Source organism: Meriones unguiculatus, chromosome 3 (assembly GCF_030254825.1).
Source record: "Meriones unguiculatus strain TT.TT164.6M chromosome 3, Bangor_MerUng_6.1, whole genome shotgun sequence".
Classification (NCBI taxonomy): Eukaryota; Metazoa; Chordata; class Mammalia; order Rodentia; family Muridae; genus Meriones; species Meriones unguiculatus.
In genome coordinates, this window is record NC_083351.1 from 160,508,561 (window position 1) to 160,536,207 (window position 27,647).

At 36.3% G+C, this 27,647-nt stretch overlaps 1 protein-coding gene and 1 pseudogene across 7 annotated transcripts in view; one reads left to right on the plus strand and one right to left on the minus strand.

Moving 5' to 3' along the window:
- Positions 1–15,236, plus strand: part of Ythdc1 (YTH N6-methyladenosine RNA binding protein C1) — a 30,945-nt gene extending 15,709 nt beyond the window's left edge. For 4 of the 7 annotated variants that reach the window (XM_060380847.1, XM_060380850.1, XM_060380844.1 and 1 more), the window contains 10 exons: positions 867–975; positions 1,066–1,183; positions 5,910–5,994; positions 8,004–8,170; positions 10,610–10,692; positions 11,837–11,873; positions 11,971–12,010; positions 12,108–12,170; positions 13,596–13,730; positions 14,256–15,236. In XM_060380847.1, coding sequence (XP_060236830.1) covers positions 867–975; positions 1,066–1,183; positions 5,910–5,994; positions 8,004–8,170; positions 10,610–10,692; positions 11,837–11,873; positions 11,971–12,010; positions 12,108–12,170; positions 13,596–13,730; positions 14,256–14,480 — 1,062 coding nt within the window. In that variant the 3' untranslated portion in view covers positions 14,481–15,236. Of the gene's footprint in view, positions 1–866; positions 976–1,065; positions 1,184–5,909; positions 5,995–8,003; positions 8,171–10,609; positions 10,693–11,836; positions 11,874–11,946; positions 12,011–12,107; positions 12,171–13,595; positions 13,731–14,255 lie in introns of all 7 variants that reach the window. The other 3 variants (XM_060380845.1, XM_060380843.1, XM_060380846.1) reach the window with 1 other exon arrangement.
- LOC110566131 (large ribosomal subunit protein uL11m-like) lies at positions 6,792–7,445 on the minus strand (annotated as a pseudogene).
- Positions 15,237–27,647: the final 12,411 nt, after the last annotated feature.

Consider the following 27,647-nt stretch of genomic DNA (forward strand, 5'->3'; position numbering starts at 1 on the left):
TGATATTTCATTTTGTATTCAGCTGTTATATGTTAAAGTACTATCACTTAGATTTAGAAAGAAGGGAAAGCCATACCTTTAAAGATGCACTGTATATTTTTACCAGAAGATTTATTATTTGCTGGAGGATACTGAAGAAGAAAGTACATTTGTGTTTAGCATCAGTTAGTGTAATAGTTTCATATTCTTAGCTTAAATTCAGTAATATTTTCAACATTATCAGAGAATGTTCACATTTTTAACCATATTTCAGTTGGTATTGTTTCTAATTGGGTCAGTGATTATTCAAGCAATAAAAAAGAAAGTAACAATAAGCAAGTAGCCTTGCCAGTTATACTTTTGTTTATGTGAAGTTTGTTTAAGCCGATGTAGTGAAGCGCTGAAATGTAAACAAAAAAAACACAGATTGCTCTAAGAAAATGAGAGCTGCTTTGCCTAAACCTTACTTTATCTCTCTGTTTTTTGTTTTTTAAGATAAAAAGGTGGTTAGATTGCTTTAGGGGTCTAAATAACTAACAGATCTCTTCAACTTATTTAAGTTATGTGATTAAGGCACAGCCCTGTTTCAGGAAGACAGACGTTGTGATTCACTTCTCAGTAGTATAGAATAATTGTAGTGATTGATCTAGAATTCCGTAAGATCATAAGTTTTTCCTGACAATCCCCTTTAAGTTTTGTAAAGTTGATAATTTCTTCATGTTTTATCAGATAAGTAACTCCCAATTTTTTTAAATCTAGCAAATAAGACTTTTCTGTTACATCTTTTTTAAATTTCAAATACCAACATAGTAACTTTTACTTTTTTTAACACTATAGTTAACAAACTTGTATTAATTTAGTTTGTGATCTTTGCCTCCTATCTATAGGGTGTATGGTCTACATTGCCTGTAAATGAGAAGAAATTAAATCTTGCATTCAGATCTGCAAGGAGTGTTATCTTAATATTTTCTGTCAGAGAAAGTGGAAAATTTCAAGGTAAGAATAAAAGTAATTTGTTATTGGGTATAAAACAATAGTCCCATTAACACTTAACAAAATTATTTTGTGACATTGTTGTTCCCTTAGGTTTTGCCAGATTGTCTTCAGAATCACATCATGGCGGCTCTCCTATACATTGGGTGCTTCCAGCAGGAATGAGTGCTAAAATGCTTGGAGGTGTCTTTAAAATTGACTGGATTTGCAGGTTAGTTACATCAGTACAAATAAAGTTGGCATGTTTTCAAGGGGCAACTGGTTGAGACTAAGGTAAAAGGTCTGTAGTGGTTTGATTAATTTCTGAATCTGTACTTTTGGGAGTAGGATGTGGTGGTGCGGTTCCTTATTCTTAGACTTACTTGTATTCAAGACGTTAGTGTGTTAAAAATAAAAACAAAGTACATTACCTGTTCACTGCCTTTGTAAGCTAATTCATTGTGCTGAGAGGAAACATACAGTTTTTCTAGCAGATTGCCAGAAAGATCTGGTATATTTTATCACAAAATAGTTTTCCAGTGACTTTGGGGCTATTCATTGCCACACAGTTTGGTTTTAGGACATTAGTACGTGTTTAATCTGTTTTGTGGTATTTTAAGTAAGAGTAAGACTTAAATATGTTTATTAGAAAACTTGATTAATTTTTATGACATTAGTTATGTTTAAGTATCTGAAATGGACTATGTGAATTCTATTTATAAGTTGATTTTGTTGGGATTCAAAGGAATTAGAAGTGTTTGTTACAGATAAGGAAACGAAGCATGGTGGCACAGGTCTGTAACACTAACATAGGGTGGGCCTGAGGCAGGAACATCACTGAGGTAAAGCCAGGCCAAACTTCATATTAAGTCAAGACTCAGGAAACTAAATGAGCAGAAAAAAGTTTCTTTTCATGAACGTAGACTGGCAAAAGTTTAGAAACTCAGAGAGATCCTTCTGCCTCTTATGAAGTGCTGGGGTTAAAGACATGCAGCGCTACTCCTGACTCTTATTTCTTAAAATTACTGTATATATGTGTGTGTACATGTGAGTGCAGGTGCCTGCAGAGTCCAGAAGAACATAAGTTTCGCTGTATCTTGATGGGAGTTAAGCTAGCTGTGAGCAGCCTACTGTGGGTGCCAGGAACTGAACTCAGAATGTGTCTTAACACTGGCCCATCTCTCCAGTCCACGATTTTATGGTTAACTTTCTATAGCAAAAATTAAAAGGCACCTAAATTTTGTTAAATGTAAAATTGCTTAAATAAAGTATCTTTTGTCTCATATACACTATTTTGCAAAAATAAGTGTCTATAACGTAAAAACATCATAATTACAGTGCATTGAAATGAGACTTGGTGATGTTGGTAACTCTTTCTTTACCCATCCTGGTTTTATATGTGTAGCTATTTAGAAAATAATTTACTTATGTTATAATACAAGCTTTAAATTAAATTTTGGTGAGATTGCTCATCAGGTAAAGTTTCATGGTCTGAAACCCAGAGACCTAGTTTGAACCCTAGGACCTTGATGGAGAGAGAGTACTGACCTCATACGCACACACGCACACACATACACACACTTGGTGCACAGAATTCTATGAAAGTTTGATAACCAGTTATTGGTTTAGTTGAAACAGGTTAAAAAAAAAGTTACTTTCATTATTGTTTCTTATTTGCAGGTGTATAATGGTAAAGGCCAGAGAAAATATTGTTAGTTGTATCATTGTGAACTATTTGGAGAGAATGCTTTTTTGGGAATAAGAGAAAAACATATTTTATAGCAGATTACGTGTAACTTGTATTGATTTTTATAGTTTCAGGTTGATAATTTCTTTTTTTTATTTTATTATTATTATTTTTTTATCAGTTACATTTTATTAACTCTGTATCCTAGCCGTGTCCCGATCCCTCATTCCCTCCCTCCCTCCCTCATCTCCACCGTGCCCCTTTCCAAGTCCACTGATGGGGGGACCTCCTCCCCATTCATCTGATCCTGTTTTATTAGGTATCTTCAGGACTGGCTGCAAAGCCCTCCTCTGTGGCCTAACAGGACTGCTCCTCCCTTCGGGGGTGGGGAGGCCAAAGAGCCAGTCATTGAGTTCCTGTTAGAAATAGTCCCTGTTCCCCTCACTTTGGGAAACCAATTGGTTACTGAGCTACCAAAGGCTACATCTGAGCGGAGGTTCTAGGTTATATCCATACATGGTCCTTGGTTGAATGTCAGTCTCAGAAAAGACCCTGTGCCCAGATATATTTGGTCCTTGTGGAGCTCCTATCCTTTCCCCATCAGACTTACTCCCCTTCTTTCTTATGATTCCCTGTACTCTGCCAAAGGTTTGGTCATGAGTCTTTGCTTTGAAAACACTGCTAGTTAGAGTCTTTCAGATGCGCTCAGTAGACTCCTGCCATACGTTCAATGCACATCCCATCTGTCTTTCTAAACGAGGATTGATCATCTTACCCCATGTCCGCTCTATTGATTATCTTTTTTAGGTGTATAGATTTCATTATGTTTATCATATCTTATAGGTCTATATAAGTGAGTATATCCCATGTTTGTCTTTCTCCTTCTGGGATATTTCACTCAGAATGATCTTTTCTAGATCCCACCATTTGCCTGCAAATTTCATGATTTCCTCCTTTTTGATTGCTGAGTAGTATTCCATTGTATAAAAATACCACAATTTCTGTACCCATTCCTCCGTTGATGGACATCTGGGTTGTTTCCAGGTTCTGGTGGCTATTACAAATAGAGCTGCTATAAACATGGTTGAGCAAGTATCCCTTTTGTGTACTTGAACAAACTTTGGGTATATACCTAGCAGTGGTATAGCTGGGTCTTGAGGAAGCACTATTCCTATTTGTCTTAGAAAGCGCCAGATAGCTTTCCAGAGTGGTTGTACCAGTTTACATTACCACCAGCAGTGGAGGAGGGTTCCCCTTTCTCCACAACCTCTCCAGCATGTGTTACCGCTTGAGTTTTTCATCTTGGCCATTCTGATGGGTGTAAGGTGATATCTCAGGGTCGTTTTGATTTGCATTGATAAATTTCTTAACTTACAAAATGAACTTTGTTAATATTTCTTTTAAATATATTTCTTTATATTGATTCTTTCTTACTAACTTGCTTGAACTGTGTTTAGCAAGGGAATTCATGAAGATACCCTAACATAGTCTAGCCTACCTAGACTAGATATAAAGCTTAAAGCTGAAAGGGTTTTTACTTTTTTAAATTATTAGATAGATGTACCTAGATAAAATATTTTCAGGTTAAGAAAATATGCTTATATATATAAAAACAGTAAAGTTTTATTAAAGTATAATTTCATAAAAGCTCTGGAGGACAATGGATACTTAACTATGTTGATATTTTTTTCTTGTAAGTCAATTTGAAGGATGAGTTTTGTTTTTATCTACAAATACTATTTACATTGGATTGTCAGAGCTAAAATATTATCTCGAGTCCTGAAACCTATTCTAAGGTTGTTGAATCCCCAATAATTAAGGCATTTTTGTAGGCACATTGAAAGTTGGAACTCAGTGAGTGCTTTTTACAGATAGGAAAGGAGGAATGCTTAAGTGACCATATTGCCATCTGGGATTAGTTCGGAATAACACTATACCCTATAGTGTTATGGTGAAGTACCATTTATCCAGAATTAAACTTACTGAATAATTTTACTTTCAGTTCTTTGTCATCTATTCCAAATAACCTACTTTTGTTTTTACTTCTTTTAATGTTAATATCCAAACTACTGTTTTGTCACATAAAAGGCTTCACTTTTATATTCTTCTGTTAAATTTGTCCCCTGTAGAGTAAGTCTTCGACCCTTGCATATTTTCTGGTGCACTGAATATTGACAGTGTCAGTATATACTCTTTTTCATTGCTTATCTATTCAAAAGGTGACTAGATCAATAATTCTGTAGTGTAGGTAGGGTGGTTTATGGATCAAGGATGATATTTTTAGTATAGGCTAAATATTCTATTTTTCTATGGCATCACATTTGTCTGTTAATATCCTGGCTGAGATAACTAGTATCGCCCAGCAGTGTGCATTCTCTTTAGTTATGGCTGATGGTACCAAAAAAATCATAGCTGTAAGTGATGAATCTGCTTTTGTAGAGAATTTTTTTATATTTGGTATTCTGCTGTTATACTTCTTGTGATTCTGTAAATAAATGTATTTTGTTAGCTGTAGGATTTCAGTTCTGTGAATGTTTTAAGCTTGTAAGAAAAAAAATGCATTGAACAAAACCAGTTACCAGTGGAGCTCTATCTACTTGTAAAAGAAATGTAGTAATGTGCCATTTATTTCACCAACTTTGGTTATCTTTTTTTCTTTTTTTTTTCTTCCCCCTTTTCCCTTTCTGTCTCTGTCTCTCTTTCTCTCAGTTTTTTCGAGTAAGGTTTTGTTTTGTAGACCAGGCTGTCCTTAAATTCTTAGAAATCCACCTGCCTCTGCCTCCCTGAGTACTGGGATTACAGGCCAGAGCCACTGTGCCCAGCTCAACCTTGGACATCTTTTAGCTATTTTAATTTGTATTATAGATTCATTAATTTGATATTCACTATAGACAGGTAATTGAAGTCTCATTAGTGCTTTTTATTGTTATTTTTTTCCTCTAGCTGACTTTGCTTGTTGCATTATATAAATAACCCATTCTCCACATTGTATCTGTTAATAAGCTGTGCTTGGTAGGTTGAAAGTACTAAATGTATTTTCAACTTGAGTTCACAAAAGTTTTAATTCTTGTTAAGATAAGGAGCTCCTGTATTAGACTTTTTGGGAGAAAAAGGTTTTAAAGGGGCTCTCTGTAGAGGCTTTTATTCCCCACCAGTGTAGTGTTTCTTTATATTTTGTCAAATTCACAGGTAATATATTAACCCCTGAAGTAGTACTACACCCTTAAAAGATTTTGCAAAAGAATAATAATTTATACTGTTTTATGTTTAGGCGTGAATTACCCTTCACTAAGTCAGCTCATCTCACCAATCCTTGGAATGAACATAAGCCAGTAAAGATTGGGCGTGATGGACAGGTTTGTTTAATTTTTAAGCTACATTAATCAGCTGTTTTATAGACCTTTATTAAAGGACACTTTTAAAACCTTGTCAGAAAGAGACAGATTGTGAAAAATTGAGAAAATTTTGGGTAATTTTTGATTCCTGTGATTGTGACTGACTAGTAAGATCCGTTAATATTGGTATTCATATAAATGGTATTTTCACTAATAAAACTGAAGGAAAAGTAATAAAAGAGAAGTGGTCCAGTTTTTGTAGTTTTTCAGTTTGAATGAATGCTTCATAAATCTGTATCTTCTTTCTCAAGGGCCATACTGTTCATGTCTATCATTCTGATTTTAGTATAAGTACTGATGAAGCATACACTTACAGAGTTTTGTAATTTATAGTATAGTTTTGAGATTTTGTCAGTCAGGCACAATGATGCATGCCTGTAATCCTAGCAGTCTGGGAGGCAGAGGCTTGTGGATCTCTGAGTTCAAGGCTAGCCTGGTCTAGAGAGTGAGTTCCAGGACAGCCAAGGATACACAGAGAAACCTTGTTCCAGAGAAATAAAAAAAAGTTTTTATTTAACATGTCTGACTCTTTTTTTTTTTTTTCTGAATAGAAATTTGCCCACTAATTAATTAATTTCTTTGATGGCATAGGGTGTTTATTTAGGTTTGATCCTTTGACACAGCCATGCGTACAGAAGTATAAATCAGGAAACGATAAATCATGCTGCCATGAAGTGCCTTCCTCTCCTTTGGCTTGGCTTTCTCTGTGTGACCCCTTCTCAGCCTCTTGCTTCAAAATCCAGTGTAAAAGGCTGGGGTCACTTCTTGGCAGCTTCTTCCTGGGCTGCCAAATATGCCTCTTTCTGAGCAGCCAAAAACAAAACTAGCTCCTTCTAGAAAGTTGCCAGTTCTGCAGTGAGGTCCTTGACCCCACAAATGCCCCGGGAGCGGCAGAGCCAACGATGGAACAGACAACAGAAGATGGATACATCTTATATGTCAAAAGCATCATTCTTAGCTTTGGCACAGGCAATCTCATAGATGTGCTTCAAAGTCACTAGGCCTGCTACCTTTCTCCCTGTTTGCCAGGCTCCGTTCTCAATCCCAGCAGCTGCCTTCAAAAAGTAGGAAATAGTGGGCTGCCCAATCTTGAGCTCAAATGTCCTGTCCGACTTTAAAAATCTTTATGGGCAGGGAAATGCTTTCTTTGGTGTCTTTTGTCTTCTCGTTGAACTCTTTGCAGAACTGGTTGATAGAGACACCACGCTGACCCAGGATAGGACCTAGTGGAGGCCCGGGTATAGCTTGGCCTACTCGCAAGATGGTCCGAATAACACCGCTGGATTCAGGCTTCTTGAGGCTCCGAGTGACCCGACTTAGCTTCGGCATGATATGGGATTTTCAATCTTAGTTCACCTCAGAGAGGGAAGAGCTATGCTCCGAGCACTGCCATTTTGGTCCTGCCCATTTCTTTTAATCTGAAAAGACAGATATATACACATACATTTGTTTTATAAAGTTTGCAGATTAAATTGAACATGCATAGTGATTTAAAGTAAATCTAAACTTTTTATGCTTATAATTCCTTTATGTGAAGTTTTTCATATTATTCCTATTGCTTGTGAGTGGAAATGTTGATAATTTAAAGTAACAATTTTGTGTAAGTTTGTAGGTTAGTCTGCCTCAGTAGATATTTCGGTTCTGATTCTTAGACATATTCTTTCTTCATTGTTTTAAGATGAATAACCTATTTTTGTATTTTACACAAATATTTTTTTGAATAGTATGAACTAGAGTAGAAGGCAATATGTGGTTTGGTAGCTGCACTTTGGATGAGTCTATACTTGTTTCTACTTTACAAATACATGAAACACTTTGCAAGAGTTTTTGTAAACCTGTAATTTGAATCTTGTGTTTAGCCCCCTTGGGAAAGAAAATCTTTGAAGTTGGTGTTGACTTTTGTGCACAAGCAAACTGTAAGTCTTTTGAGAACTGTATCTTGTCTGTTAATTGCTATTTCAATATTCCAGGAAATTGAACTTGAATGTGGAACCCAGCTTTGTCTTCTGTTTCCCCCTGATGAAAGTATTGACTTGTATCAGCTCATTCATAAAATGCGTCACAAGAGAAGAATGCATTCTCAGCCTCGATCAAGAGGACGTCCATCCCGTCGAGAACCAGTCCGGGATGTGGGAAGGTTAGAAACGTTCTTTGGACTGATAATAGGCACATGTATCGGGATAACATGATGGAGGAATGTGATTCGTCAAAAGTTTGTCCTGCGGTAAAGAAGAAAGAGAAAATCCTCAAATCAAGCTGCATGGACTAGTTTGTGGCTTCATTGAGGATTTCACATGGTCACCTTGGTCTCAGTCATTTTTCAAGAGGAAAATGGGGATCTTTCCTAATGCAGAAAAAAATTACTAACAAGTGATGACTAGTTTAGACTAGATAGTGCTCTGATAATACAGTACACAAGTGAAATGAGGTAGGCATTTTGTTGCTAAGAACAGGCTAGAGAGGAGGAAGAGGAGGAAGTCTGTATTTGCAAAAATTGTTAATATTTTATAAAAAGCCTTTTCTTTCAGGTGTGTCTCTGGATAAGCCTTATCACATATGGGACTTTTATAAAGGATCACTAATATTTTTTGAGAAGATGACGCCTCACTTAGAGGATAAAATGTTTTAAGTTATTTCATGTTCAAGAGGAGCATTATTGGGACTGTTTCCAATTTTGTCACCGTGATGTGTTAACCCCATTGCCACATATTCTGTAACATGTGCCCAGTGAATTCACACATCCTGCTGAGCTTCTGAAAACAATAGGTTCTTTCCAAAGGGGATCAAGTGGCCCTGGGAGACCCGGCAACAAACCAAAACGAAGGGCTGTTGCTGTGTCTGTTTACAACTTTTCCAGATGCTGGCAGTACCTGTGGACTTAAAGTGTTTTTTAGAGGATCGCCATGGTTATTGATCACTACCTTATGAACTAAACAGCATTTTCCAGGAAAAGGGGGTTTAACTTGTTACAGAATTGGAGAGAAGTCTTTGAAAAGAACTGATTTAAGCCCTTCTACCCAACACCTTCCCCTGTATAGATTTGCATACAGCTAAATCTAAAATATTCTACTAAAGACTATTGGATGTGTGGTTGATGGGATGAAACCTTTGGTTAAGTTTCCTTTGGTGGAAACAACCTGTGGTAGGTACAGATAATCCAACAAGAGTCCCATTTCTTTGAGCTTAAGAAGGACTTTGTCGAATAGGTAGGAGGAAACCTGGCAGAGCCCCTTACTTTTGGCCTAAAAGGACTGATCACCAAGATGTCTTTTGGAGTTTTAAGCTAAGAGGTTTCCAGTGCAATACAGTATATACAAATGAAGTTTTTCCTCAGTTTTGCAATGGACTGCAAACTATACTTATAACACCACTCCACCTTCTCTCAAGCCTGCCAGGGCCTCCATTTATGTATGTGGCTTACAGTCAGTAGTTGGACTACTATATGAACTGTTACTATCATGTTTTATACCGGTCGTAAATGCACTCCCCAAACTACAAGAAAGCGGTATGTTTATGAACCAGCTTTTAATTTTCTTAGTACTATTTATTGTAGATGCAATTGTTTTTATTCTGTTTGGGGGGGGCAGTACTTGTTTTTGTTGGATTTAATTTTGCAGTTTGAGTTATTTGTTGCAAAAGTTAATGCATTCAATATTTAGAGAAATAGCCGGAAAACTTATTGATGCCGGGTTATTATATGCTATATATTTGAAACTAATAGTAAAAGGATATTCTTATTCCTTTAAATGTTTTGGAACTTTTGTTTTCCATTTTGTTTAGTTCTTATTAAATGCTAAGTGTATCTTATGTTGTATTGTTATGCTAGCTATCAACGTTCATGAAAGACAGTGAAAAATATTCCTCTAAATTAACAGCACTTTCTAAAGTTAAACTTAGAGCTTAGTTTTGTGAACTGTTAACTACATGAGAAGTCATGAGAGCCATTTTATAAGGCATTGTCTGGAAAATTATTCCTTAGTTACTAATGTTATTAAAGAAGGTAAATGTTACTAAGATTTAATTTTTCAAATAACATTTTCAAAGCTTTCCTGTTAATGTAGCATCATTAAATTGAAAACTTTCTGTATAATCATATGAAAAGTATAGTTTTGTGTGAAGCACAGGTATCATTTAAGACATCTTGATTTTGTTTAGATTGAATCTAAATTTGCAGTAGTTATATAAATTTTAGACTTGAATATTGCATAATTGCTGGTATGGTTTTCCTTCTGTTTTCACCTGAATGGTGACATTTGGGAAACTTGGACTTGTTAAAAGAACTGCTCATATATGCTTAGACCACTAAAATGTGGTTTGCAGGTTTGAATTAGATAATCCTTGAGGTTGTCTCATAGTGTGAAATTACAGAGAGATCCACTTCAGCAGTATGTAAGGTTTGCCTTTGAGAAATTAAAATTTAAGAATTTTAAGTTGTTCACCAAAAAAAAAAAAAAAAGCAATTTTTTTTAAGGAAGCCGTGGGCTATTCTTTGTACTCAACTCTGTCAAACTCTTGCTTTGCTGTTTGTTTTATCAGCTGTTTTTGGTTTAATTTCTAATGTGTCTAATTTGTGTAGGCGTCGACCAGAAGATTATGATATTCATAACAGCAGAAAGAAACCAAGGATTGACTATCCCCCTGAGTTTCACCAGAGACCAGGTTAATATTTTATAATCCTGAAGATTATTTGATATAAAATTATTAAAACAACAAAAATACATTTAATAGGTTTAAAAGTAAAGAACATCTAGGGCATGACCAAATTAATTTAATCCTTAGGATATCATTACTAGTTTAAATTTGTATTCTTCTACTATTTTTAGCTTGTTCAGTCTATTTTAGTGAGTCATGATTTATTAGTTACCTGAAATTGCTGCCTTTGCATAACTAGAAAATTTTGAAAGTTTTGGAGAACTGGAAATTGATGGAGTGTACATATGCTCATTTTTGTAGTTTTTGCAATTTTTTGTCTTTTTGAATCTTCATGTGTAAGATGTAGAAAAACAATGACCTATTTTTTGTTGTACTTTCTGTTCCCCGTGAACACGCAGTGTTTCCTGTAGTATGCAGCATTAATTGGAAATCAAAGTAGAAATTAGGCCTTTTTAAAAAAATAATAAATTGGTGCCATTTTGGAGAGCAATGGTAAACACTTGACATGTCATCCAAGTGTAAATTTTCAGTTAGTGTTTTCATTGGGATTAAAGAAGGGATATATTTCATTTATAGTCACTAACACACCTATGAAACTCCATAGAATTTGGTTTTGGTTAGCAGTATAATCCTGCTGTTTTGTAAAAAGTAGCTTCATAGAAGCATCTTTTTCCCTTAAAGGAGGTAATTGTGTTACATTAAGACAGTTACTTTCCCCAGTAACAGGGCCAGTCAGGCATTTTTATATATCAGTTTCTTGGATCCTACCTAAAGGAAGCTGGGCATGGAGCAGATACTTGCTTTGTTATTTGATTCTTAGAGTATACATATGCTCAGTTTTTCAGCTTTTGCAATGTTGTGCCTTTCTGGGTCTTCATGTTTAAAAACTTAGCTGTGAGTTCTCAAGGTGAAAGGTCATCGTTCTTTAAAGGCCATTCTGCTGCAGTGTCCTCAAGCAAGTTCACATGTTACACTCATGTGCCATTAACGCACATGATACATTTGAAAACCTCTGTAGTAGTTAAAGGGTAACATCTTTTAAAGTAAAGTTTTCATGGGAAGAATTGAAACAAGGGTAAGAAAGGCTTAATGATAATGCCATAGTAAAAACATAAAATTTGATTTACTAAAATGCTTGATGTTTGAACAGGGTATTTAAAGGATCCCCGATACCAGGAAGTTGACAGGTAAGTTGGGTTCACTCTTGCTTAGCTTTGTAATTACATTCTTGGAACTAGTTTGTGAATTACCTGAATTTAGTTTCACAAATCTTATTCCCAACAGACGATTTTCAGGAGTTCGCCGAGATGTATTTTTAAATGGGGTAAGCATTAAATTTTACATATTTAAAGTTAGGGCCTGGTTTGTTTTGTATTCCCTCGATTTTAATTTATTATTGACAATATCATCTTCTATTTTAGTCCTACAATGATTATGTGAGGGAATTTCATAACATGGGACCACCACCTCCTTGGCAAGGAATGGTTTGTATTGCTCTATTTTTGCATTACTCTATTCCTAAAGAAACTGAATAATTGGTTAAAATGAAAGAATTTAGTTGTTTGTTTACGCTCGTTATTATGGGCTTAATATAGATAAATACAAGGCACACCATGGTAATGGTTAGTATAAGCTTCTTCCTGGGTGTTTAAATTTATATTCTCATCTTTCTCCCATTTTTCTCTAACTCTTGGACCAAGTTCCATAATAACATCTGTTACTTCGTTCATAAAATTCAGCAACCATTCATTTCTTCTTTGGCTTATCAGATAGATACTGAGTAGTTTGTGCAAGGAACTATGCTTGCTTTGCATATATGTTGATAAATGAACATTATGTCCATCTCATATAGTTTAACTTTCAAATAGTGTCAATGTAGGATCGTGCAGAAGATAAATTGACCAAATTCACATGTTTTTAATTGTACCTGATGTGATAATTAGTATAAATTTAAAATAAGACTGGGTTAAGTTTTGAGATCTAATTTTCTGTTTTCAAAGAAATTTGATGTTTTAGTATATTCTGAGATGGTAATAACACCTAGAAACATAGTTTCCAAGAAGTAAGACTTGGTAGCTGAAATACCTCTGCATTTCTTGTTGGTCATTTCATTTTTAAATGCTGTTAGGTGTCTTCTTTTTTTTTCTTTGGTTTTACTTCAAGCGTAGTTTCACACTATGTTACACATACAGATTAAGTTTGAAAATTCTTTGAGTCTGAAATACTAAGATGAACATGACACTGAAATAATCTATCATGTGTCCTTTATTTTACTTTATAACTGTACCTTAAAATTACATTAATTATTGGTATTGCTGTGGCCATGTGCATGCCACATATATAGACATATGAGTCCTAGGGATTGAACTTGGGCCATGATGCTTGGTAGCAGGTATTGTTTGTACATACTGAGCCATCTCTCCATATTGAAATAGTAAGTTTCATCAGGTCTTGGATTTTATTTTGGAAAGAGATTTGTGAGTAAATGATTCCAGAACCGGAGGTACTGCAATTGTATCCCAGCTATGTATACACTTTTCTGTTACAACCCTTTCTGTAGTGTGACTGTAGGCTGGTTGCTTAACCTCTTGGTGTCTGGCTTTCTTTTCTGTAAATTTTGCATTGAATGTCAAATAAATATAACATGCTTAGGGATGGTGCTTTGATTTTAGTAAGCACCATGTGTTTTTTATTTCCGAATTTAAATGATGCAAGTAACAAGGTAAAAACATGTTTTTGTTATACGTGTTTTGATTTTAACAAACGAAAAGACTTTGGGGAGACATTGTTTTTAATGTATGTGAATAGTAATGGTCAGACTGGGGTACGATTTGGGAATAGGCGTGCTGAGAATGGGTTGGTCTATAAGGATATTTGAGAGATTTTTATGCAGATCTTTGTTTTCTTAGCCTCCTTACCCAGGGATGGAACAGCCTCCTCACCATCCTTACTACCAGCACCATGCTCCACCTCCTCAAGCCCACCCCCCTTACTCAGGACACCATCCTGTACCACATGAAGCAAGATACAGAGACAAACGAGTAGTAAGTGCACAGAAGGCAGAGGTGTGAGGGCACTACTGAGAATTTTTGTAGGTGAATTATATATGGGTACATAGTAGATTTGATTTAAATTTTCTTGTAGTTTATAAGATTCCCAAAATTTTATTTAATTGAATTCCTTAAATTACTATTAACAATGAAGAAGTTGTAAGAAAATGTTAGAACCACAGTTCCTAGAGTTTCACAGTTTGCTATTTATTTTGTAGAATTAAAAGAAGATACAAAGCTTAATTGCTAGTATGTAGGCTTTAGGAATGGAGTGAGTGGTCAGTTGATGGTTATGACTGAGTGGGTTATTATTATGTCTTACTAAAAGAATCAGATGGAAAAGTCTTCAATTGAATGGGAAATTACAGGAAGAGATGTAAATTCTATTTAGTGCTGATAAGCGTCACATTTGCATTCCATGAATTCATGGTTACATTTTCTGGTTTTGCCAGACAACTGTAAGGACTTAAATTTCATGCAGAGTTTTGCTTTGCTGACCCATTTCCTCTTTTTTTCCAGCATGACTATGATATGAGGGTGGATGATTTTCTTCGCCGCACACAAGCTGTTGTCAGTGGTCGGCGAAGTAGACCCCGTGAAAGAGATCGGGAACGAGAGCGGGACCGACCTAGAGATAACAGAAGAGACAGAGAACGAGACAGAGGTCGTGATCGAGAAAGAGAGAGGGAAAGAATATGTGATCGGGACAGAGACCGAGGGGAGAGAGGTCGTTATCGAAGATAATGTGCTTTTGGAAGCACTGATTGAAGATAAAAAATATTGTATTTTTTTTGTGTGTGTTTACAAGTAGTAAATTTATTTTCAGCTGTCTACTTAAAGCTCATTGTGTAGAAGGATTTATTATCACCTTTGTTCCAAGCATGCTGTAGAATAAGAACTGGAAAACTCAGATCCGCCAAAAATGCACAGTTGACAGTTGAGTTACACTTTTATTGGGGCAGAGTGGAACAGTCCAAGATTGTAGATATTGATTCATTTTCCATAAATGTTCTTTTTACAGTGTATTCATCCTAGAGTTATTTTGTTTGTTTCTTTTCTTCCTTTTGGATCTTGATCAATAACTGCCATAGTATTTTGCTTTGTTTCTACATGTAGCTGCACATGGTTCAGTAAAAATAATGCTGCTATCAAGAAGTATGATGGTTTGACTATATGGCAGTGTTGTAGCAGCCTTTTGGTTTCTCCTCTTCCCTCTTTTTTTAAACCTATAAAGTCACTTTTTCTTTTCTTTTTTTTTTTAGTCTTCAATGATGAGAGCAATATTAAGAAGACATTGCTATCTAATTTTTAATCTTTTTAAATAAAAAGTTCCTATGTTCAGTAGCATGGTTGATGCTGTTGTTTAGCCTTCCTTCTAAACTGTACATTGGCTTGGAATGTTCACAATTTGCGTGTGTGGCAGCAGAAGAGAACTCCACATTCAACATTGCTACTGTTTTTTTGTATGAAATAAATTGATAAAGATTGACACTTGCTTTATTTCCTTGTCTGGTTGCCAGTTTTATAGTAGATAAGCATAATAATATGTTCTCTATAAAATCCCATGGAGTAGGATTGTGTTGGTGATTTAGTTCACTGTTTGTACATCTGACTTTTGGATCCATATTAGGCTTTTTTGTTATCTTCTGCAATTGGATTTTTTATATAGTTTTCTTAGTCTTTACTATTCTCACATTTTTGTCAGTCCTTCCTTGTAACAATTCTCTAACAAAGTAAACCACACAAAAAGGTTTTATTTTCTTTTACTTTTAATTTCTTGATTTGAACCTTACCCAACCTGGGAACATGAATTTTGGCAGGGTTTTTTGTTTGTTTGTTTGTTTGTTTTGACAGTTTCTTACTTAGAGTTCATGCAAAGTGAGCACATGGTTTTGTGTTTTGTGTCTCCTTGTAAGCCAGCAGAGAATACAAGATCGTCAGTATTTAAAAGTATCATTCTGTCACTTTTAACATACCTTCCTATACAGTCACAATTCTGTTTACTGGTGTCAGAATTAAAGCCTGTGGATTCATTAAATATGTGCAGGGATGATAGGCGTGAAAGAATATTTAACTCTTTAAGAACCTGGGCTTGTAGTTCTGGCATTGTGTGTAATTAAACAGCTAGTTGGTCATGTTAAATTAAGTCATGTTACTCATTTTCTAATTCTTTGATAATTTTATATGCATATATGATAAATTCTGTTCATTCCTGCACTTCCCTGTTGTCCACCTGTCTACTTTCCTCACAGGTCTTCATCTCACTTTCACATCTTTTCATTTTGGCTTAGGGACCCCACTCAGCTTTTCTATTTCTTGTGTAAGTTCCATTGTAGTAATGTTTATTCTTTTTCCAAGTCCTTAATCGCCAGATACTTTCTCTAAAAGCAATCACCAGAAAATGGCTTTTGATTTTTTGAGACAGGTTTTCTTTGTATAGCCTTGGCTGTCCTTGCTTTGTAGACCATCTGACCTCAAACTCAGATCCACCTGCCCCTGCCTCCTTGAGAGCTGGAATTAGAGGTATGCACCACTGCACCTGGCACCAGAAATGCTTTTTTAAAAAAGAAATCAATACTTTTAAAACATTAAATTTCCTGATGGTAAAATGGGATTATAAATAACATAGAACACATAGGTTCAGGGTAAAATTACTCAGTTTATATTCCCATTGAAATTACTTCATTGCTAGTGAAAAAAGTAAAATTTAAGTAAATCTCTGAAATGATGAAATATTCATACAGATAGTTTTAAGCATTTAACTGTTTTCTTCAGGCTTCATTAGTCATGACTTCCCTTAAATGCTTTGTTAGCGTCTCCTGATGGCTACCATTTCTAATCCCAACAGAAAGTATTCCTGAGGCAAAGGATTGCCAGCAGTTCAAAGGCAGCCTGGGTAGTTTGAGACCATGTCTCGGCCCATACCCTCAAAGTGTTGAATAGTCTAAAAGTTTTTTTTATTATTGAGACATGGTCTTACCAGGTAGCCCAGCTGTCTTGGAACTCAATTCTGTGAACCAGACTGGTTAAAAAACTTGACATCCACATGTCTCTGTTTCACATTTTGGGATTAAAGGTGAGTACTTACTTGCTTTAAAATCTTTCTCAATGGACAAAAATTTTGTTTACGTTTTATATGTATGCATTATTCAATGGTTCAATTGTAGTTAGTAATCATTACCTCTTAGTTGCTGTCTTTTGGAGGAGAACATTTAACATGTATTTAAAAGCTCAAACATATAGCATACCATCTTCACTGATGTGCATTGTATCCATCAGACTTGGTAAATGTGTACCCATTATCATCCTCTAGTCATGGAAGTCAGTTCTCTTTCAGATTTGACAAAGTCAGATTATGTGGTATTTGTCTTTTATATAGTCTAACAAGAGGCGTCAGTGTTTTAGTTTGCAAAAGGCTCTTAATGGTTCAGAATTGTGAGCTAAGTTTAATTATATCCTTGCTTTAGATTGAAATATTTACATTGGCAAGCAAGTAGTTTATGAATTAGCAGAAGTGCTTTATTTCTATTGAATGTGTAAGGAATTAGAAGTTGAAAGTTTGAGTCCAAAATTAAGTGTTTTTTATGGCATTGTGTTAAATTCTGTATTTCATTACAGTAGAAGTCTTTTCCTCCCCCATAATAACTTAAAGAAAGAATATAAGGACTTATAATATTTAAATTCTTTTTGTTGTTTCAGTAACAATTTTAATGTGTAAAGTAGTCATACAGACTTTCTTGTTTGTTTTAGCATAAGGTTAAGTTCCTGTTGGTATTTCTGACTTAACAGCAAAAGATCCTTTTGCTAAAATGTTCATTTAAGAACTGTGACTCTTATACTGAAGATACAGACATTCCTTTAGGAGGCTTCTAGATGCATTGTTGTAGCTAAATGCACACAATTTGAGGTGTTTTTAGAAGAGATTCCACTAACAGTAATAATAGTAAATTTACTGATTTCTTGTAATATAGCCACCTCATTTTTCTAAACTTGTTTGAGTATTCTTCATATACATTATGAAGTCAAGGAATATCCACCTTGACTTCTGGAATGACCAATACAATGATCCTGTTTTCTTGGGAACTCAGTCAGTTTTTTTTCTTAATCAGAGCTTGGTTGAGGACTAGACAGTGTATAGTCCTTAGGCAAGCGAGATGCTGGGTAAATCAAAATTGCTGGGAATGGTTTATTTGCTCTGAGGACATAGTAGGAGCTACATGAATGTAAAGCCTAAGAAACTGGATAAAGATAATTCCCAAAGAGAAAACGCTCAAAATTCATTGCAAAATGGAACAGAATAAAACCTTTTTGTTCTCTTGAGTCTTGCTAAATCATTGGACACAAAGGCTTTCTAAGTATGGGCAGAAACAGAATCAGGCAGAATTTGGGAAGAGGTCATATAAATAGATTAAACTGGAGCAGTGTCGGCAAGCATCTGGATGGTGCAGTGCTCTACCATGAATTGGGGATACCACGGGCATCGTTAGCTCATCTGGCCAACGAGAGTTAACTTGAACAGTAGCTCCCACAGAACCATCAGGGTTACAAAAACAAAATAAAAATCTGGCAGAAGGCTGTAGACAAGTTTAATGTGGTCAAATTTAATGTTCACATGTTGTATTGTTCTTCCAGACAGTTTCTCTGTGGGTCTGGCTGCCCTGGCTCTGTACATGAGGCTGGATTCAAACTCCAGATCTGCCTGCTTCTGCCTATTAAGGGCTGGGATTGAAGGTGTGTGCCACTACTGCCTGGTTCACATTTTTTTTTTAATGTGTTCAGTCAGTTTTATGGATGGATGTTAAGAATCTGCAATTCCCTGTGGTATTAAAACAGGATGCAAAGTACCATACAGATAAAGGGTAAGTAATTCATTATATGGCCACAAGTGACATGCATTAAGATGATTCCAACCTCCAAATGTGGCATCAGGACAACAGGAGCCCATATAATCAATTATTGACAAACACAAAGTATATGAAAACATATTCTCCCCACTTTTATGACTCAATGAACAGAACCATATTAAGTGCAGACAAATGCCTGGAAGAAATCGTTAAATTGGGACCAATGAGATGGCTCAGCGAGTAAAGGCATTTGCTGCTAAGCCTGATGACCTGAATTTGATTTCCCAGAAGCCACATGGTGGTAGGAGAGTGTCCTCTAATACTCATGAGGACTTGAGTTAAACATAGTGACAGCGTGTACACAAACACAGTTAATGCAAAAAAAAAAAATCACTGAATTAGCTACTATTTACTAACATAAGCATTTCCAATTTAAACTAGTTTTAGTTGGGTGTATGGATACACTGAGCTGGCCTACCATTTTCAAAGGAGGGAGGAAGGACTTTTATACTATATTTGAGACATTGCTGGTACAATATGGCAAAATACATACAGATGGAATATTAATAAGGAAGGAAGAAACTGTTAAAACTAGTTCTGCTGGAGCCACTTTAAACCTCCAGGGAAAGGGAAAGCATAACACTAACCAGTTGGAAAGAAGTAAAATACAGCAGATCAATGAATTTACGTGAATTAGGACCAGAAATTGGTTAAGTGCTTCCAGGGGGCCATCTGGAAAGTGTAATAGTTTTCTGTTGGTGTGATAGAGCAGTACCTTATTTTTTTTAACATTTTTAACATTTAAAGGCATAACTCACTGGTGCTTGCTTTTGTGATGGTATAACATTTGTATGTTATACCACTCTAGCCTCTAATAGAAAAATAGCTTGTAATGTTTTTTAAAAGTGACTTAGGAAGAGTTCACAGATCAGACATCATGATTGTGGTGGGATGGTAGCAAGCTGCAGGTATGGCAGCTGTCATAGGAATCCTCTTCACTAGCAGGAAGCAGAGTGAACTGGCAATAGGGGGAGGCTACAAACTCAGAGCCTTATACTCCACTGACCTACTGCAACAAGGTTACAACACTTTTCCAAAACAGTGTCACCAATTGGGGCCAAAGTGTTCATGTATCTGAATAGCCTGTGGAGGACATTTCTTTTTAAACCACCAGGAGTGTAAAAGAGGTTGACTCTTACAGGGAGGCAGGCATTCCAGGAGAATGAAAGCATGGCCAGGTGTTGAAGGATTGATAGGGAAATGGGTGAGACCTACAGATGATGTAGGTTAGCAACTACATTTAACTGTGTCAGATTTTTTAAAAGCTATATTAGCCCAAAATTGTCTGATTATTTGCTAGACCTTTTTATGCAAACTGCTAGTCTTGGAAAAAAAAATCAAGTACTGTAAGTACACATTGACGGTAACTTTTTTTTCAGCCACTGCAAAAGCAAAATGCCATTCCAATCTGATTTTTATAGGAAGCTAATTCTGTTCTTTTTTGTGTATGTGTTTAGTTGTGTTGTTTTTGTAAAATGTGTGAACTGTGACAGTGTGTGTGCCTCGGTCCTCATATGGGTATCAGAGGACAACCTGCAGGAGTCTGTTCTCTCCTGGCTTTTGGGAAATCAAACTTGGATCATCAGGGTTTATACTGAGCCATCTTATTGGCCCTAATTCACAGATTTCTTCCAGGCATTTGTCTGGACTTACGTAATGTTTTTTTTTCCATTATTTTTAAGTTATTAAAAGTGGGAAGAGTATGTTTTCACGCAGTTGGTAATGGTGTTTTTGTCAGCAATAGACAGTGCACCTGTTGTCTGTAATACATGCCACCTAATGAGGTTGGAATCATCTTAAGGTGTGTGAATTGTGGTTACACAAATTGACTACACATGATTCATTTATGTAAAACACTTCTTCCCACCTCCACTGGCTAAAATATATTGAACATACTTTGGAGTTTTTGTATCTTGACTGTTTTTGTAATAAATGCATCTTTCTAAACAAAAATGACTGATTCTTAAGCAACTAGAAAATTTTACTTAGAATTTTGAATTCTAAATTGACTATTCTTGTACATATTTTACCAAAGTTTGTAAGATAGGGAGAGATCTGGAAATGATATAATATGGTCATTTTATATTTTTATAGGTGTTGTCTGGTAAATTTAATTGTACTTGCAGAAGTCCATTAGGCTTGCTTATTTACTATGTAGTCATCTCAATCCTTAAAATTCTTGCCAGCCTGAGAGGAGAATAATGCTATTCAAATGTTAAAATTAATTTCCAGTTCCCTAATGTATAAAATTGAGTAGTTTTTAATAAGCTTATTTTATTTTTAAAAGAACTTAATTTTATGTATATGAATGTTTTGCCTTATATGTGTACTGTATACATGCTGCTGATGGTGGAGGCCAGAAGAGGGCATCAGATCCCCTAGATCTGGAGTTATGGATGGTCTGAATCACCGTGTGGGTGCTGGTGGAAATTAAACCCAGCTTGAACTGCTGACCAATCTCTCTAGCCTCCCCCTAAAATTATTAACCATATTTATTTTTAAGATGTTATATTTGATCACTTCATCATGTGTATATATGAATGACATACAAATATTACTTATTGGATTGTAATACATGCTGTCAGTATTCTACTCTGTGTAGGTTGTCTTTTGTTTTTGAGGTAAAGTCTCACTACATGCCCTTGGCTGGCCTGAAATTTTTTCTGTTTAGACCAGGCTACCTATCTTTACTCGCAGAGATCTACCTGCCCCTGCCTCTGCAGTGCTGGGGTTAAATGTATGCACCACCATGCCCATATTACCATGTCTTTTTTTTTTAATCTGTTTAAAAGTTTACATCTTTGCAGTTCAAATATAAATTATTTGTAATTTTGGTTTTGTATTTTTATATCAAGATTTTTGAGTACAATATATGTACAATATGCATACACAGTATATATGTATATATTGAATGTTATATGGACCTTATTTTTTAACATTTTTAACATTTAAAGGCATAACTCACTGGTGCTTGTTTTTGTGATGGTATAACATTGAATAATTGTCCCAGCATCATTGAAAGTTATGTGAGTGATTATTTTTAGATTTATTCTTATTTTATGTATATGCTTTGCTTTAATATGTATTTGTGCACATATATACTGTATCTAGTGTTCTCAGAGACCTGATGAGTTTGCCAAATCTTTAGGGTCTGAAGTTACAGATGCTTGTGTGACTGGCATTACCTGGCTTGGTGAGGGACAAAATGCCCACATCTCATCAGCACCCCCGGGGCTGTCTCCAATCCACTCTAGCCTCTAATAGGAGAAAAAATAGCTTGTAATGTTTTTTAAACAAATTTTTCATAAATGGTACAGTTTTTGATAGCTTGAAATCCATAACTTTCCCACTGTTTTTAAGATTCATTTTTATTTTATATGCATTAGTGTTTTGCAGGCATGTATGTCTATGTGATGGTGTCAGATCCCCTGGAACTGGAGCTAGAGATGGCCATGTGGGTGTTGGTAGAACAGCCATTACTCTTTACACTGAGCCATCTCTCCAGCATCTCCACTGGAGTATTTTTAAATTAAATTTTTATTTTTTATATTAATTACAGTTTATTCACTTTGTATTTCAGGTGTAGCCCCTCTCTCCTCTCCTCCCAATTCCACCCTCCCTCCCTCATCTCCTCCTATGCCCCTCTTCAAGTCCACGGGTAGGGAAGGTCCTCCTCCCCTTCCATCTGACCCTAGCATATCTGGTCTTAACCTGAACTGGCTGCATTGTCCTTCTCTGTGGCTTGGCAATGCTGCTTCCCCATCCAGGGAAAGAGGTCAAAGAGCCAGCCACTGAGTTCATGTCAGAGACAGTCCCTGTTCCCCTTACTAGGAAATCCCCTTGGATGCTGAGTTGCCATGGGCTACATCTGAGCAGGGCGTTCTAGGTTATATCCATGAATGGTCCTTGGTTGGAGTTTCAGTCTCAGAAAAGACCCTGTGCCCATATTTTTTGGTTCTGTTGCTCTGCTTGTGGAACTCCAGTCCCCTCCAGGTCTTACTATCTCCCCCTTCCTCCGTAAGATTCTCTGCACACTGCCCAAAGTTGTGTCTCATTGTCTGCTTTATATTATACAGTGCTGGGTAGAGTCTTTCAGAGGCTTTCCACGGGAGGCTCCTGTGCTGTTTACTGTTTTTCCCTTCTTCCAATGTTCATCCCATTTGTATTTCTGAATGAGGATTGATCATCTTATCCAGGGTCGTCCTTCTAGCTCACTTTCTTTAGGTGTTCAGATTTTTGTAGGTTTATCCTATATTATATGTCTAGTATCCACTTATAAGTGAGTATATCCACTGGAGTATTTTAAGGTAGATAAATATCTCTCAAGAGCCAGAAGACTAGGAAAGCTGCCATGATTTTGTCTCCTAGAAATCACATGGATGCTTCAGCCATGATACCTCAACAGTATTGCTGTCTAAGCAAGACCTAACCAAATCTGTTGGTGCTTACCAATAAAACTTGCTAATAAAACAGGCGAAACCTCACAGAGGTCTACCCATAGGCAAAGAATTGAAAGAGAGAGGAAAAAGTAGTTCTTCCTTAGTGATTATCCCCCCCATTGATTGTCTGATGCCTGAAGTCATATGCATACAAGTAGCACTAAACAGCCTGAACAGATTCTACATATATTTAAGTGTGTGTGTGTAACCATAACAAAAGATAAAAGAGGCCATGATTTTGAGAGGCAGTGGGATGAGGCTTGGAGGAAAAAGTTGGAAAAGGGAAAATGATGTCCCGTTTTAATTAAAAAAGAAAAAAAAGTTACCCAGTATCCAACTTTTGCCTGAAAACTACAAACACAGTTATGCAATATATTACAGCATATACAAGAGCTGAAATGGATTTCAAATAATTTCTTCATGTGAGATACACCAATGCTGTGTCTTGTCCTACTTGCCTCTCTTTGGGCTTGAATGGGAGGTTGGAAAGCATAGGCTACTAGTTTGATCACATTCTATCTCTAGTACCTTTGTCATAGGCAAGGAGAGAATGCTTTCATATTTTTTAAGTAGCATTAGCAAAATGAATATATCTCATATTTGGTCTGGAATCAGGTACAATGACAAATTTTAGGCCAAATGAGTTTCTTATTGATGCCTTCTGCATTTTTCTAAAACAGACATCTGTTGTTGACTCAGTTACTTGTTTTCTGAAGATACAAGAATGTACTGTATGCATTTAAACTACCATCTTCTATGTATTAACCTTGAAGAAAATAACATCAAGATTGTTCATTGGTCGTTTGAATAAGAATGACCCCTATGGGCTCATATATTTGAAGGTTTAGTCACCAGGGAGTGTGGCATATTTTGAAAGGACTGGAAGGGTCAGGAGAAGTGAACTTGTTACTTTGAATCCTGCTACTCTGGAGGAAAATGTAGCAGAATCTATGAGTTCAAGGCCATCCTAGGAAACTCCTCAAAGTTTATTATACTAAATTTCCACAGCATTGTTGGCTTCATTTACATGTTATACTTTAGATGTCTGTTGCAGGGTATTTGACTCCATTGTGGGCCCCCAAATTGTGAACTGTAAGGCCCTGTTTCTTCTTTGGTGTGGTTGAGCCCTATCACACACCTTTAATTCAAGAACTTTCTGTTTGTTGTATAAACAGGTGATTATGTTGTGATTCAGCCATCCCTAGCACACACCTTTAATCCAAGATCTTTCTGTACACAGGATTTAATAAAGTTAACTTACAGGTCAAGAGTTGGAGCAAGAAACCAGCTGACAGGGATTAAAGAGTAGGAGGGACTTTGAGTTAAAGGGTAATTAAAGACAGTGTGTAGAAGTTGAAGGGGCTTTAGCTCTCTGGCTTTTGGGCCCTTTTGGGCTTTGAGTTAGCAAGCCTTTGGCCTTGGGTTTATTGGGCTTTTCCTCCTGGCTGTTAGCTGAGCTAGTGAGCCTTTTGGATTTTTTTCCATTCAGACTTGAGCTGAGAGGGAAGGTCAGCTGAGTACTTTCTCTGCCTCTCTGAGCTAGCAGGTTTTGAACCCAGCTTCTAGTTTCTGAGTATTTATTGGTAAAACAGAATGGTTGGAATTTTCATATTTTGAAAACAACTGATGTCCATATTTATTTATGGTTTATAACTAAAATTTGATAGTAATCTGTCTCTCTGTTCCTTGTCAGCCCTTTCCCATCTTTAGAAACTGATTAAATTTTTTTCTTTTTATAAAACAAGGTTTTATTCACAATGTAGCCCAGATTGCTTAAAACTCAATATGCAAGAAGCTGATGCGTTGTGTCTGTGCCACTGAGCTATACCCCTCATTAAACACAAATCTGTTAAATAGGCTCTAACTGTATAATGAAGGTTGGCATGAACTCATGGTTCTTTTGCCTCAACCTTCCAAGTGCTAGGATTTTAGGTGTTTGCCATTATGCTTACATAAAATTATTTTTATTTTAAAAAAATGTATGTCTGTGCACCATATATCAGATACCAGAAGAAGGCATTGGATCCTCTGAAACTAGAGTAACAGTTGTGAGCTACCATGTGATTGCTGGGAAAACTGACCCTGGGTCCTTTGGAAGAGAAGTCACCATTTTACTCATTGAACTATCTCTCCATTGCCCCAAAGAATTTATTTAAAATAAAATTCTGCAGCTTGGTTTTATTTTCAGTGTTATGAAGTTCAAAGATATTCCTCATAATCTACCCATCATTTGTAATGGTTTTGGTAGATTATGGAATGGATGGCTCAATAAGCTTTTAAAAGAGAAGAAAATTAGATACTATCTCCTGAAATATGTATTATGCAGTACTAGACCATGTATCATAAACTTAATGAATTTCTCAGTAGATTAGCATGGTAACTAAATAGTACTGTGTCTTGTTCTGAACAAAGTGGATTTATAAGTGTAGTTGTACACTGAGAAAGACTGAAAGGTACTATGTGTCTCTTCAATTTAATGTTTTTGTTTTATCAAAAATAGATTTTTCATATATCATGCTTACAGTTTCTTTCCTTTTACTACTCTCAGTTCGTTTCTGCCTCCCCTTCTATCCAGATCAACCCCCTTTCTGTCTCTAATTAGAAAGCCAATAGGCTTTTAGAGATAATAAAATGAAATAAAATAAAAACTAGTAAGGTAAAACAAAACTGGAATTAAACAAACCAGATAAACAGAAGGAAAACAGTCTCCCTTCCTCAAAGGCAAAAGAAACAGATAAAGATGCAGAGTCCTGCTTGTTCATACATTCAGGAATACCACAGAATTGCAAAACAGGAAAACATTACACATACAAGGGACATGTAGAGTAAAATAAAAAAGACTAAAAAATGTAAAATTTAAATATATATATAAGGAAGAAAAAGCCCTGACATGAGATTATGAAACAAGGAATCTCCAAATGGCATCCATTGAGTTAATTTTCTATTGGCCATCTACTGTTGGTCATGCAACAGTATGTTTACCTACTGAGACTCATGTGGAGGTGTCACGGGCCAGCAGTGACACCTGAATACCACCTGAGAGAGGGCTGGGAGAAAGAGAAACAGGGCTACACAGAGAAGGACACCAAGTCTACATGTTGATCTAGGTGTCCATTTAATGGACATCAGGTTAACACTTAAGTAGGCAAAAAAAGTACAAGCAATTTCTCAAGTAGGAGCTTTGCTCGGTCAAAACATAGGAGAGCTCACTCAAGGTTACACAGAGCCTGCTATCTGGTTGCTATGGTTGTACAGAGTTTCTCGGGGTCAGAGCAGTCCGCTGTAGGACCACCAAGGTCAGTTTATGAGAAACTGGGCTTTGGAAAATAGCCAAGAGGCCGAATTCCACTGCTCAGATGCCATTAACTCCAAAAAGGCTGGCACATGGAGGGAACTAATTTTTCATTTGCAAATGGTTACCATTTAGTTATGGGGCTGTGTGTCTACATTTTTTCAAATTTATTATTATTGTATATTTTTGTATATTTACATATACATGTGCATGCCAGGATGTGAGCCACCATGCGATTACTGGGAAATGAACTCAGGACTTCTGGGAGAGCAGAGAGTGCTCTTAATGACTGAGCTATCTCTCCAGTCCTTGTGTCCATTTCTTACAGATCCTAGGAGCTTATCTGGCTTAGACCTGTGCAGGTTCTGTGCATGCTGCCTCAGTCTTTTTAAGTTAATATGTAGATCCTGTTGTGTTTAGAAAGCCTTGTTCTCTCAGGGTGCTCCAACTCCACTGGCTTTTGCATTCTTTCTGCCTCTTCTTCCACATGGTTCCTGAGTCCCAAGAGAAGGGATCTGTTGGAGACATTCCAATTCAGGGTTGAGTGTTCAAAGGTCTCCTACTATGCCTAATGCCTGGCAGTGGGTCTGTATTTGTTTTCATCTGCTGGAGGAAGAAGCTTCTTTAATGAAGACTACTTGGATGATATATAACTATAGTAGGCTGTAATTAAGAATCATTGTATTTCTATGTTCCTTTAGTGGAACAGTAGTATGTAAAAGTAACTTTATTCACCTGAGGTCATTGTTGTCTCAGAGGCTTACTGCCTCTAACTGCTAACCTGGGCCTAGTCCTGGAAACTTCTAAACAGTACAGTCTTACCTAGGCCTAGAATGTTTTCAGCCTCTGAGACTTACTGCTGAGTAAGCTCACCCTTTCTAGCTCTTTCTGAGTTCTGGCTCACTGGTTAAATTGAGCTGTTTTGGTTCAAACTCTTATCCAAGCTGACTGTTTCAAACTGGCTTCTCAGCTTTTACAGAATTGCTCTGTTTGCCTTCATACTAAACTTTGATAATACGTTCTAATCTTTTGGCTTCTTATTCTCTGACTTGTTATGTCTTCACCTGTGTCTAGCTTGTTCTCTCTTCAACCTCTCCCTGTAAAAGTTTCCCAGTAAAACTGACTAAATTCCATGAGCTGAACTACCATGAACTCAACTCCACTGCATTGTCTTTCAAGTCAGTGGCTCAACAGAACTATCTGAAAACAACTCAGAGATCTGCATACCTCTGTCTGCTAAGTGCTTGGATTAAAGGTGTGTGTCATACATCTGGAC